We start from the raw sequence: 10767 nt of genomic DNA on the forward strand, positions 1-10767 counted from the left end.
CCCCCGTACCTGCCCCTATAGGCAGAGCCCCTGTACCTGCCCCTATAGGCAGAGCCCCTGTACCTGCCCCTATAGGCAGAGCCCCCCCGTACCTGCCCCTATAGGTGTGCTTCGGGTTTTGCCAGTGTCCTCGGTTGGACATCTTTTCCCTCCGCACTGCTGAGAAAACGTGTGACAGATTTTTGGTTAGCTATTCCAGACACTCGGCACGCCACAGATATGTTACCTTCCGTGACTACACAGCAGCAGCTGTCCACACGGGGGGCATCCTCAGTAACGGCCTTGTAGGCCGGATCCGGCTGGACTGGAAGATTGCGGAGCTCGCCTGGAACGTGACCTTGCAGCGCTGGAGATCTTCATTGTGGCTCTTTCCAGACCCTCGTGTACTGTTTTGGCTGCAGAGCGGTTTCCCGGTTCCTATCCGTGGCAGAGTCTCTGCTGTCATTTAAAGAGATTAGGGCTGCAGCTAACGATTATTTTCAAAATCAATTAGTTAGCCGATTTTTAAGTTCGATTAATCGAATAAAAATAATTTTTAAAAAAGGGGCTCCAGTAATGGAATACTAATTTGTATGGAGATTGTAGTCCATCCCGGGAGCGAGCTTGGAGCGGTGACCACTTAACAACACACACGGGGACCATGGGGAACAGACGTAGCCCCCCTCCAGAAGGAAGGACAGTGTCAGAGATGATTGGAGGATCTCCAGCCGAGTGATACACAAATATACCACCAGCTTTAGAGGAATTCAACACATCCTGGCAATACATTTATGCATGCAGTGTATAATGTATTGCTGGGATTTGTAGTCCTCTATAGCTGATGGCGTATTGTGCTGTATATGTACCATCGGCTATAGAGGACTACAACCAATCACTATCCCAGCAATACATTTATACAGCATGTGGGGGAAAAGTGCCGGCAGTCTTACCTGCAAGCAACTTTACTTTCTTCCCAGAGATCTCCGTTCTCCCCCACGCTGCAGTCTCTCTGCAACGACGTGCTCGGCGGCGGCGGGCAGCGATGTGAGAGAGCTCAGAGCTGTGTGAGGTGGGGAGGACGTGCGGCGTAAGGCATGAAGCGTGTGCGGCGCAAGGCGAGAGCTCAGAGCTGTGTGAGGTGGGGAGGACGTGCGGCGTAAGGCGTGTGTGTGGAGCCGGAAAAAGGGGCAACTAATCGAAAGCCGACTAATCGATGATGGAAAACGTTGACAATTTTTTCCCATCATCGATTTTAATCGACTTACTCGATTAGTTGTTGGAGCTCTAAAAGAAATGTCACAAGCACACCAAATATCCTTTCAGGATAACCGCGTGTTCATTTTATAAGAACCATGTCAGGTAAAAACAAGCGCTTTCGGGGCCACGCGGGGTCCCTTCTTTGGTTTAGGATTGGCGTTGGTCCTTCTGGTTCTATATTAGAACCTTCTGTGGCTTATCTCCACCCCTCAGTTGGATTACTTCTGAACGTCCCAGATGTCCGAGTTCCTACATTGCTAAGATTTGTGTACTTCAGCGGTTCTCAAACCTGGGGGTCGAATGACGATTTGCCGGGGGGTCGCCGGGAATCTCTCGCTATTAGATAGCGCCTCCCGGCCGCCCGGTGAGAGAAACACTTCCTCCCGGAAAGGTTTAATCTGCTCGATTTTATTTTTTCTGACATCGGGAGCCGCCGGAAGTCAGAATAAATTAAAAAAAACACCATAGGAATACATAGCTAGATTCCTATTGGCTATTTCACTTTGCAATAGCCAATAGCAAACTAGCTATTGAGCCCGCCCTCTGCTGCTGCTGCTGCCAATCAGCAGAGGGGGACCTGAAGTTCTCCATCAGGTCCCCTTCTAGTGATTGACAGCAGCAGTGGGCGGGTGCCATAGCTAGCTTGCTATTGGCTATTGCAAAGTGAAATAGCCAATAGGAATCTAGCTATGTATTCCTATGGTGTTGTTTTTATTCTGACGGCGTACGCCGGCGGTTCTCAGGCTGCGGGGTCGCTGTGTGAGTGCTGTGCTAGGTGAGAGTCCTCCTCAGCCCTCTCCTAACGCAGCAGTGTCAGTTCTCCCGACACGCCGCCAGATGTCGCCGCAGCAGCCGCGTCATCCCTAAATTTTACCGCAGGGGGGGTCACCACTAACTTGGCAAATGTTACCAAGGGGGTCCCGGCCCTAGAAAGGTTGAGAACCGCTGGTGTACTTGGTGTAAAATCTTTTTTTCAAGTCCATTAACCCCTTCATGACTGAGGCCCTTTTTTCAATTTTTGCACCCATACTCAGGTCCCACCCCTCGGGGTTTATTGCCCCTCTGTACTACTCGCTCTCTAAGCTGACGCATAACTGTTGGGGGTTACCCGTGGATTGGCCTCCATCTGCTTGTCGGGGTCCAAACCTCCTCGTAGGCAGCAGCAGAAAATAACCCAATTGTTATTAATTTCTACATTCCTGTGTCCTTCGATGGACTTCAAGAAAAGGATTGTAGGGTGAGTACAGAATGTATTATTTCCCGTAAGGAACACACAGACGCCTGTCTGCAGGGACCCCGAGGACTGCACAGCAAGGGCACAGGGGAGCGTGTTGGACAATGGAGGTCTAAGCTGAAGCTGAGTGTAACATTCATACCCCCCCCCCCCCGGCCCATGCAGCCGAATGTATTCCTCCCGCTTCATAGTGACCGTTACGATCGCATTGATCCGAAGACGCCGGCCCTTCTAATGTTCCGTCTCTCCTCAGGTCTGGGACGCTATAGAAGGAATCCTGCGCTGCAGCACCAGCGATGGCCAGAGTGGGATAACGGCGCTGGTTTTCCAGAATCACCGGTATGTAGGTCGTCCGTCTTTCTGCAGCGCAATGTGTACTGTCTGTGTTCTCACCAACAATTCCACTGACTGCTCAGCGGTCTACGATCGGTTACTGCAAATAGCTCGTGACATAACTCGGCTACGTTATCGGAGGAATTGGAGACAATTGTTTAAAGGAGAACTATGAGGGGGAGGGGCTTTTCACTCGTCCTCATAGTTCGGGGCGACCTGTGACAATGAGACTGTCACAGGTCGGCTCAGTAGATCGGGAGGTGAGGGAACACATACCGGCGTTCGCTCACCTCTCGATCCTGTCACGGCTCTCTGCAGTGACAGGGGAGGGGCTGTATTCCCCGCTCTGATCCGCCAGCGCTGACTGGCAGAACGGACGGAATGGACGGGGCGGGTACAGCCTCTAGATAGGCGGAGCCAGCTGTCACTCACGCAGTTGGGCGGATCCAGACAGAATTGTCGGGATCCGCTCCGGCTGCGGCGTCTCAGTATACCGCGAGCTGTAGCTCCCTATATACTGAGCCTAGGGTGACGGCAGGACGCTAGTTTGTGTCCCCCCGTTACCCTAAGGAGATCTATGGGGGAAAGCACTGACCTCGTAGTTCTCCTTTAAGGTCGTTCTGCATTTCATGGCGTTTCACAGAGATCGCTGTGTTCCTGTCACGTCACAGAGGGGAGCAGCGCGTGGCGTTCTCTGGATTGGGTCACTCCGCCTGCCATGAGGGTAGAAATCAACCAAAAACGTCTTTTAAAGTTTTTTCTCCTTTTGAACCCAAAACACAGTCTACGTGTACCGATCATTACATTTTATATGATTTTAGGGCTTTGGCTCAAAGTTCTTTGCAAAGGAAAGGGAGGTGCATATCTTTTTTTCTTGTCCATTGAAGGACACAGTAAGTCTTCAACCTTCGGGTTATACCGCTGCCTACAGAAGGATTGGACCCATACAAAAAAAACTGTAGGCCAGCCCAGGATAACAGCTACAGCAGGACCCTTTTTGGAGCGGATTTTGCCGCGATTCTCGCTTGCTCAATGCAAGCATTTGCGCGATATCGCGCAAAATGCAAATCGCGCGATTTGCGAATCGCGCAATGTGAACGGGGCCTAAGGCTAACCCCATTGTATTGCTAGAACTTCTTTCTTCAACCAAAACTCTTCTCTGCGTCACTGCTAGGGCTTTGTCTTTTCGATTGCAGCTCTCCGCCACTGTCACCCTCAGCCTGGCCTTTGGAGTACTACGATGGACTGGATGTTGCGGGGATAGCCTGGTAGTGACCTCCGCACAATGGGTTCCGAGTGCTTTCCAGACCCTGTTCTGCAGAGCCCTTCTAGGTCCGTGGCCACTGGCATTGCCTCAGTGCTTGCCGTGTCTCCGAGGGCTCACTTATGGAGTAGGTTGGTTGGGCTGAGCACCAGGAGCTACGTGGTTAGCATAGGTCACAGGCAGTGGGATAACAATCGCCATTAGCTGCAGTGCGTTTTTGACGCGTTCGTGCATTTCCGGACCGGAGAAAATGTGACATGCAGTATTTTTTCTGTCCTGACCGGACTGCGCTGGTGAGAACTGTACCCGTAAAACATATAGGGAGACGTTGGGATGCTTTTTGGGTGCAGGAGCGGAAATCGTGTGAACAAGCCCTTAAAGGTGCTCAGCACAGAGGCTGATGATGGAGGGGGTGGTGCTAACGGCCACATCACGGGACGCAACTAGTTCAGGACTTGAGGTCATTCCTAGTATTAATTTTCGGATTAGATGATTGCAGCAGCTCAGCCAGAAAGGAGCTTCAGCTGAATATCTAACATTGTACTTCATTGGAATGGGAAGAGGGGGAGGGGAGGTGATGGTGCCGCTCTGTCATACTATCTCTGTGTCTTGCAGGATCGTGGCTGCCCGACTCAATGGCTCTCTGGACTTATTCTGCCTGGAATCCCACAAATCCTCCAGCCAGCTACAGTATAGAGGTGAGGTCATCTCCGAGTCCGCCAGGACCTGATGGAGGCAAAATAACTGGTGATGATGCCAGGGACCCTAACCCCTCCACTAAAATGCAACGCAGCACAACCTTATCATGTCAAGACCTCATCATACATGTGCAATAAAGAGACTTAATTGCCCAGATACATCCTAAATATAGAGCCATTCATCCAACTGTCCATCCAGAGCCGCCATTTATAGACCGGATACATCCTAAATATAGAGCCATTTATCCAACTGTCCATCCAGAGCCGCCATTTATAGACCGGATACATCCTAAATATAGAGCCATTTATCCAACTGTCCCTCCGGAGTCGCCATTTATAGACCGGATACATCCTAAATATAGAGCCATTTACCCAACTGTCCATCCATTTATAGACCGGATACATCCTAAATATAGAGCCATTTATCCAACTGTCCATCCAGAGCCGCCATTTATAGACCGGATACATCCTAAATATAGAGCCATTTATCCAACTGTCCATCCAGAGCCGCCATTTATAGACCCGCTACATCCTAAATATAGAGCCATTTATCTAACTGTCCATCCAGAGCCGCCATTTATAGACCGGATACATCCTAAATATAGAGCCATTTATCCAACTGTCCCTCCAGAGTCGCCATTTATAGACCGGATACATCCTAAATATAGAGCCATTTACCCAACTGTCCATCCATTTATAGACCGGATACATCCTAAATATAGAGCCATTTATCCAACTGTCCATCCAGAGCCGCCATTTATAGATAAATATAGAGCCATTTACCCAACTGTCCATCCATTTATAGACCGGATACATCCTAAATATAGAGCCATTTATCCAACTGTCCATCCAGAGCCGCCATTTATAGACCAGATACATCCTAAATATAGAGCCATTTATCCAACTGTCCATCCAGAGCCGCCATTTATAGACCGGATACATCCTAAATATAGAGCCATTTATCCAACTGTCCCTCCAGAGACGCCATTTATAGACCGGATACATCCTAAATATAGAGCCATTTATCCAACTGTCCCTCCAGAGCCGCCATTTATAGACCGGATACATCCTAAATATAGAGCCATTTATCCAACTGTCCATCCAGAGCCGCCATTTATAGACCGGATACATCCTAATATAGACATTTCTCCATCATATATAACGGGTATAATACATATAAAGTAGTGAAACGTTTCGGCGTTGACCGGTGAAGCACATGGAGTATATTGTGTTGTGTTTTCCGTCCATGTTCTCTATAACAAACCTCCTTCCTTTCCAGGGACGCCCAATCGCACCGCGGTCCCGAGCTCCCCGCTGTACTCGAATGATGATGTCATCCGGTGTCAGCTGACCCACACCGTGGCCTGCGCCCACCAGAAGCCGATCACGGTGCTGAAAGCTGCGGCTGGTCGTTTGGTGACGGGAAGCCAGGACCACACGCTTAGGGTAAGTCCGACGGCAGCCTCTATATAGACTTCTGCCATGGTGGAGGGTCATGTATGACGACACGTGCGCACATCCCGGGGCGCGATGGGAGGTGTAACCGTCTTCTTTATGTCTCTAGGTTTACCGTCTGGATGACGCGTGCTGCCTGTTCACGCTGCAGGGCCACTCGGGAGGGATTACCGCCATCTACATTGATGAGGTGAGAGGCCGGTGATTGCTCTTGTCTTACCCTCCAGGAACCTTTCTTTTTTTTTTAACAATGAATTTATTAGGTTTTGTCAATAGAACATAAACATGTCGTCTAAGACATACTCCAGAGTGAGCAGAGTTAGATGTTTAAGAAGGGATTCGCTGCAGGAGTGTGGTAGGGGGGTCGAAGGTGTGCCAGACCCGTAGTGTTGCTGTGACTGTGTCTAGAAAATGTTTAGTGGGGGGGTTATTAAGAAGGGAGGAGCATAATAAAAGCTTGAGGTTTTTATGTAAAATATCACTTTCGATTTGGGACCATAAACCGACTCGCTGATAATGACAACCCCGGTCCATGGATGCGCAATGTGCGTCAGCACAGCCACAGGTGTGCTCCATCGGGGCGCTTGTGACAGGGTGACAACGCAGGAGCGCAATTAGTAGACGGGGACAGAACGTGTCAACCTATAACAGGAAGTTGCCTGAACAAGAACCTTGATGGCAGGATCACCCCCGGGGGTTATTATAATGACATCAGCATGTCGGGGATCGGGATCTGCTGCCGGGTGAAATGATTTGTCATTGAATGTTTGTGTATTGATTGGTATTGATGATTTGTAAAACATTGATTGGTGCGATCTCTCCGTGTATATTGATGACCTTTCTTACCGGGCCGGAGTTCTGCTTCGGCATTCGGGACTCGTCAGTTGTATTGCGAGAGCTCCCCTGTGAGCCTGCGGATATTTAACCCCGTGTGCGCCTTTCCGTCCACAGACCATGGTCCTAGCCAGCGGGGGGCAGGACGGAGCCATCTGCCTGTGGGACGTCCTGACAGGAAGTAGAGTTGGCCACATGCACGGCCACCGCGGTGACATCACTTCCCTGATCTGCACGACATCGTACGTGATCAGCAGTGGTCTGGACGACGTCATCAGCATATGGGACCGCAGCTCCGCCATCAAACTCTACTCCATACAGCAGGTGAGACCGTTCAGACCGAGAGCAGCAACGGAAGTGGTCATGTGTGATGTCATGTATGGAGTATGACACGGAGGGTTTATCTAACATGGAGTCTCCCCCATGGAGTTGTGTGCGCGCCAACTAGGCCCCCCCAACCACGCATGGCCATTAACCCCTTCGTGACTGACGACGTACAGTGTACGTAGAGTTGGACTTCCTTTGTGGCTGCAACAACCTCCACTCTTCTGGGAAGGCGTCCACAAGGTTTAGGAGATTGTCTGTGGGAATTTGTGCCCTTTTGTGAGGTCAGGTGGTCCTGATGGATGAGAAGACCCGGCTCACAGTCAGCGTTCCACTTCATCCCAGAGGTGATCAGTTGGGTTGAGGTCGGGGCTCTGTGCAGGACACTCGAGTTCCTCCACCAAGCCGGTCACACCGTGTCTCTATGGAGCTGGCTTTGTACACGGGGGACAGTCATGGTGGAAGAGAAAAGGGTCTTCAGCAAACTGTGACCACAAGGCTGGAAGAGGACAATTGTCTACAATGTCTTCATGGAGCTAGCTTTGTATACAGGGGGGCAGTCATGGGGGGGAACAGAAAAGGGCCTTCCAAAATGTGCATCTGTTGGTATTTGTGCCCATTCAGCCAAAAGAGCATTTGTAGGGTGTGGTGCAGTTCTTGGATGAGAAGACCCGGCTGGTGTCCAGTAGGGTTGAGGTCAGGGCTCTGTGCAGGACACTCGAGTTCCTCCACCGGACTGGTCACACCATGTCTTTATGGAGACGGCTTTGCCCACCTGAACTCAATAACTCCCATGGAACACCTATGTTCCATAAGGTGTTCCGCAGGGTTGAGGTCAGGGCACTGGTGTGGAGGAACTTGAGTGGCCTTCACAAGCTGGTCTGTATGGAGCTGGCTTTCAAACGATGGCCATTAATATGGTGTTGGCCTCCCTTTGTGCCTTCAAAATGCTCCGCTCTTCTGGGAAGGCTTTCCAGGAGACTGGAGGGTGTCTTGTGGGAACCTGTACCCATTAGGGAGGTCAACAGCAAAAAGTTTTCCCCGGCACACTCACCAGCCGGCATGCAAAAAAAACTCGTCTGACCGCTAAGGTTAATAACAGAGGTTTGGATACACATCTTCTGCAGAACATGTGAAAGCCGCACTGCCGCGCCAAGGCACCTCCTATATAGTGTGGTCCTGACTCTGACCTATGAGAGTCTCCATCTTGGAGCACATGGGGGCAGAAGATAAAATTGGGTGCAGGTTTTTCAGGAGGAATCCCAACCCCCCTTAAAGGAAACAAATGGCAAACGCACTCAACAATTCGTCACCAGCTCTAAGCGCTGTGCACACGGAAGGACATACAGTTATACAAGACAACAGCAAAAAGTTTCCCGGCACACTCACCGGCCGGCATGCAACCTTTTTGCTGTTACTGTATAAGGCCATTCCGTGTGCACCGCGCCGTACGGCTGGTGACGAATTGATGAGTGCGTTCGTCATTTGTTTTCCATTAGGGAGGTCAGGGACTGATGTGGGATGAGAAGACCCGGCTCACAATCAGCATCCCAAAGGTGTTCAGTATCAGTAGGGATGAGGTCAGGACTCGGGGGTGGGGGGGGGACTTGAGTGGCCTCCACCAAACTGGTCAGACCATGAGGAAAATTTATCAAAACCGGAGCAGAGAAAATCTGGAGCATCTGAGCACGGCGACCAATCGGCTTCTCTCTTCAGTTTGCTCAGTTGAGGTTTGATAATGAATGAGAGATGCTGATTGGTCGCCGTGCTCAGATGCTCCAGATTTTCTCTGCTCCGGTTTTGATAAATTCCCTTCCATGTCTTTATGGAGCCGGCTCTGTACACAGGGGACAGTGATGGTGGAACAGAAAAGAGTGTTCACCAAACTGTGATCGCAAGGCCGGAAGAGGACAATTTGTACCCATTTGTGAGGTCTGATGTTGGATGACAAGACCTGGATCCCCACTGAGGTTCCATTTCATCCCGGAGGTGTTCAGTAGGGATGAGGTCAGGGCTCTGGTGTGGGGGAACTGGAGGGGCCTCCACCAAGCTGGTGACACCGTGTCTGTATGGAGCTGGCTTTGTACACGGGGGACCGTCATGGTGGAACAGAAAAGGGTCTCCACCAAACTGTGACCACAAGGCTGGAGGGCCACCATCCCGGATGTCGTTCAGAAAAACACAAAGGATGTCCACAGCGCCATTCCATCGACAGCGGTACGAACACGCACCACGTGTACCGGAAATCATACAGCCGCGGCAACTCTCCGGCCGCTGTCCACAAGTGGCGCCATGGGTCTACTCCCGGGGTTCATGGCTGACCTAATGGCACGTCCAGTTTTAGTCCCCGCTCGCTTCCTGTTATGTCCCGACCAAGTCTCGGTGACACGCATGGTGCTGGACTACAGCAGGACACGCCATGACAGCAGCCCAGCAACATGGAGGTAGGTTCACGGTGAGTGGCGCCGGTTTTGGACAAGAGGCGGAGAGACGGCTCTACGATGTTCACGTGGCTCTGGTGTGTTACGTCGGGGGATTGTAGTTCTGATGTTACGAGGTTCCGGCGCGGTCCTCACCGATATCCCGGCATGATGGATCCGCTTCCACCGGCGTCATTATGACAACTTCCTGTGTGATTATTTTTGGTGGGTGGGGGAGGAATCGTTTTATATCAGACACAGGAAGTTGTACCAATGGCGCCGGTGGAAGCGGCGATCGCCATCACACCGGGGGCGGGGACTCTTTGTACATGGGTGGGGTTTGAGGTTTTGTGAATGGCGTCTTCCATCATCATTGAGGCCTTTTATTCTCTTCTTCTCTCGGCAGGATTTGGGCTGCGGCTCCAGCTTAGGCCTCATCTCCGATAACCTCCTGGTGACGGGCGGCCAGGGCTGCGTCTCCTTCTGGGACATCGGCTACGGTGATCTCCTGCAGACGGTCTACCTGGGGAAGTGCGAGGAAGCCCAGCCGGCCCGCCAGATCCTGGTCCTGGACAATGCCGCCATCGTCTGCGACTTTGGCAGCGAGCTGAGCCTGGTCTACGTGCCGTCGGTGCTGGAGAAGTTGGACTGAGGAGGAGGAGGACGGGCAGCCGACCCGGTGACTCCTGGGGAAGCCGAGCTGCGACCCGCGAGGGGGTTGGTCTGACCGGCTCACACACATTCTCACTATACTTCCAATGGAATTGTACAATATTCCGGGTTTTCCAGGTTCCAGCGCCGACCTGTCTCGCGTCCGCCATGTCCCCAGAGTCTATTTTTTTCTTTCTGTTGCGAGGCGGCAGGTTTGCGGCGACCCGGAAAAAGGCAGAAAAATGATTCGTTATGAATCCCGCGGCCCCTCCTCCGCCGCCGCACGGGGGGCGGGGCCCCGCTATGAATGTCCTGGAC

General features: G+C 51.5%; 1 protein-coding gene across 1 annotated transcript in view; it reads left to right on the plus strand.

Annotated features, from left to right (window-relative positions):
• The window catches only part of SCAP (SREBF chaperone), a gene marked incomplete at its 5' end in the record, with an annotated part of 36930 nt that extends 26480 nt beyond the window's left edge, over positions 1-10450 (plus strand). Inside the window, 6 exon segments of the mRNA XM_018574824.1 lie at positions 2724-2809; positions 4683-4765; positions 6045-6211; positions 6330-6410; positions 7172-7378; positions 10205-10450. Of these exon segments, the coding sequence (XP_018430326.1) occupies positions 2724-2809; positions 4683-4765; positions 6045-6211; positions 6330-6410; positions 7172-7378; positions 10205-10450 (870 nt within the window).
• Positions 10451-10767: the final 317 nt, after the last annotated feature.

Source organism: Nanorana parkeri, unplaced genomic scaffold (genome assembly GCF_000935625.1).
Source record: "Nanorana parkeri isolate BGI_ZX_2015 unplaced genomic scaffold, ASM93562v1 scaffold3260, whole genome shotgun sequence".
Lineage (NCBI taxonomy): Eukaryota > Metazoa > Chordata > Amphibia > Anura > Dicroglossidae > Nanorana > Nanorana parkeri.